Genomic DNA, 3,320 nt, shown 5'->3' on the forward strand with positions numbered 1-3,320 from the left:
CCAAACATTTCTCTGATAGCTTAAATAATTTTTTCTTAATTGTTTTTCAGTAGTGGCCTTACTTTGGGAATCAAGACTCTGCCCTCATGCAACTGTGGACAGCTCTTGAAGGATATTGGTTTTATCACTAAAGATGTGGGTATCCAGAACCTGAAGAGACTCTAGTATAAAACCAACACTAGAAATAGAATTACTCTGTATAGAGAACTAAGGTACCATTGCTTTAGTGTTGTCTCCAGAGGTGAATTTGCAAAACAATTTGGAACTTCAAGTTTGTCAATAATTCAGGATACATATATTTTATCTGTAAAGAAAATATGGCTGCTATAATAGCACATGGTTTTGTTCAAATATGGAACATGGATACTGGGATGTCTAAATTGAAAGAAGCATTTATTGAAACAGTGGAAAGAAAGAAGAAAGCTAGATTGGTGATTCGTTTCAGCACTGGAGAATATACAACTTTTCAGCTAGGTAATAATATTAAAAACATAGTCTTTAGATCCTATGGAGAAAATCAAAATTACCTGCATTTAACTTTCCAAAATACTAGCTTCTTGTTTATTAGAAAATTATCCTCTAGAGATGCTAAAAATTTGACAATGTTCTTAGATAGAGTCCATCAAAATAATCTTCAGTCACCCTTCAGAACTGATATGGGTGGAAGTGTCTTCTCCAGAACAAAAACACAGAAGAAAATCAATAAAACTTTATTTGACAAAATCTATCAGAAGTTAGTAAGTGGATTTTTTGAGCTAAGAGAAGGAAGTGGAACACCTGACCTTCAGAAGTTGCTTTTGGATACATCAAAATTATCACTGCTTACTTTCAACGAGTTATTAAAAGAGGGATCGAGGAAGAGGAAAAGGATGGCATCATCTGATTCAGATATATGTGGGAAATCTCAGGAAGAGAATAAATCTGTAAGAAACAAGAAATCCAAGACAAATCCCTTGAAGTATGTAACTGATGATGAGAAGGAAGAAATGTGGTTGAAAGAGTTAAAAGAAAGTAAGAAATTGGATTATTTATTCGAGACCAATCCTACTGGAAACCCTTACCTAGATGGCACTTATTTTCTTCAAACTCTCGCTGAGAAAATATATATGATACTTCTATTGAAATCATTATGTAGTGAGGATGATCCAGAGTGGGAGAAACTCAAGATGACCTTTGACTTTTACCCAGAGAAACTATGTCAAGGCCTCCCCAATTTGGGAAACACCTGTTACATGAATGCAGTTTTACAGTCCCTATTTTCTATTCCACCTTTTGCTTATGATTTACTCTATCAGGGTTCCCCATGGAGTGAAATCCCTCTTGATGCTCTTAGTTTGTGCCTATCACATTTGCTTGTTTTGAAAGACATTTATAGCGTAAAAACCAAGGAGAGATTACTTATCAATATTAAAAATGCCATTTCAACAGTTGCAGAGATGTTCTCTGACAACACACAGAATGATGCTCATGAGTTTTTAGGTCACTGTTTAGATCAGATGAAAGGCAACATGGAAAAATTAAATACAATTTGGAAGACTAAAATTGAATCTGAGGAAGAAAATTCACCCCAACAGTTTTTTGCTGACAATGATGTCACCAAAAGGCTTGTTTGTCCTGTCACCACTAATTTTGAGGTTGAGTTGCTGCACTCTATTACTTGTAAAGCCTGTGGTCAGGTTGTTCTCAAGACAGAAGTTAATAATTATCTCTCCATCAACCTTCCCCAAGGAAAAAAAACACATCCTTTGTCTATTCAATCTACTTTTGATCTTTTCTTTGGAGCAGAAGAGCTTGAGTATAAATGTGGGAAGTGTAACCACAAGACTTCTGTTTCAATGCACAAATTCAGTAGGCTACCCAGGGTCCTCATTATTCATCTGAAACGCTATAGTTTTAATAAGTTCTGGTCGTTAAGGAAGGATGACCAGGAAGTCATTATTTCTAAATATTTGAAGGTGTCTTCTCATTGCACTGAAAGTACCAAACCACCTTTTCCCTTAAACAAAAATGTACATATTAGGGATTTCCATTTGTTAAAATTCTTTCATAACATTAATTTTGAAATCCTTAAGTCATTGACACCTTCAACAAAATTGACCTCAAAATCCAAGGATTGCTTGGCTCCACACATTGAATCAGACAAAGAGTCTGAACCACAAAAGGACCAGATTTTTGGGTTAAGCAAAGAACAGAAGCAAAACAACCTGGGAAAACACTCTAAACTGACTACAGCAGAGTCCCTCTTGGTAAACTCAGGATATGGCACAGCCATTGAAAAAGAGCTATTAGTTCCAGGCTTAATGAGGAATCTGGAAAATACCAACCTTTCTGTGGTCCATGAAGATGAAGGTAAACCCACCAGTGGCCCAGACACATCTGCAGAAGTTCATCTTCAAGAAGTCCCTAGAAATCCAAAACGAAAGAAATATGAGAAATCCAGTATGTTTGCAGCTGTTGATAGTGTCACGGAGACTACTGAAGATTTTTCTGAAGATGAGAAAAACAAAATTTCAGAAGAGTTCTCAAATGTGCCTGGACAGACTCCACAGTGTGAAAAGCTGAAAATCTATGAAGAAGCCCTTTGGCAGGCACTGCTTCAAAGCCTTCCGAAGACAGATGCCCAGTGCCACACAGATAACCTTACAAGACCTACAGAATTAAGTCTCCAGGAGGCCAATGAGAATTCCCACGGTGCATCGAGTTCCAATAAAAACCTGGGACACAAAGACTTTTTAGCTAAGAAGATGACAGAAGCTAAAGCCAAGAAACCAAATCCCAAGATAAGAGATCATTATGCTTATAGGCTCATTGGTGTTATTAGCCATCTTGGTAATACCCTACATTCAGGCCATTATATCAGTGATGCCTATGACTTTGAGAGGAAAGTCTGGTTCAATTATAATGATATGCAGGTATCAAGTATCCAGGAAGATTTGATGCAGGAGGCTAGGCTTCGCACTGGGTACATCTTCTTTTACATGCACAATAAGATTTTTGAAGAGCTGTTAGGAAGGGAAGAGAACTCCCAGCCTCATAGCACAAAGGCAGGGGAAAACCATCAGAAAGAATAAGAAGGACAAACTCCTAGATGCACAAATCTGCTTGACTGCCTCACTAGCTACCACTTCTCCCATGGAAAGAAAATTCTGAGCTTTAGCTTAAGATGCAGAGGCAGTTAGCATCTAGGACCAAAGTTAAGGCAGAAACACTTATGGCAAATCTCCATTCTAACCCTCATATAGACACCTCAATCCCACAGTTCCAGTTGCTAAACATCCTTTCCTGCTAGTAGACTAGAATTGTGCTTTCCATATTCTAAT

The 3,320-nt window shown here is 37.4% G+C and overlaps 1 protein-coding gene across 1 annotated transcript; it reads left to right on the forward strand.

The window, feature by feature from the left end:
- Nucleotides 1-317: 317 nt before the first annotated feature.
- Nucleotides 318-3,071, forward strand: USP26 (ubiquitin specific peptidase 26). The gene has a single exon (XM_006082320.1). It carries the CDS (start codon nucleotides 318-320, stop codon nucleotides 3,069-3,071), a length of 2,754 nt encoding a protein of 917 aa, XP_006082382.1.
- Nucleotides 3,072-3,320: the final 249 nt, after the last annotated feature.

This window comes from Myotis lucifugus, unplaced genomic scaffold (genome assembly GCF_000147115.1).
Source record: "Myotis lucifugus unplaced genomic scaffold, Myoluc2.0 scaffold_2, whole genome shotgun sequence".
NCBI lineage: Eukaryota > Metazoa > Chordata > Mammalia > Chiroptera > Vespertilionidae > Myotis > Myotis lucifugus.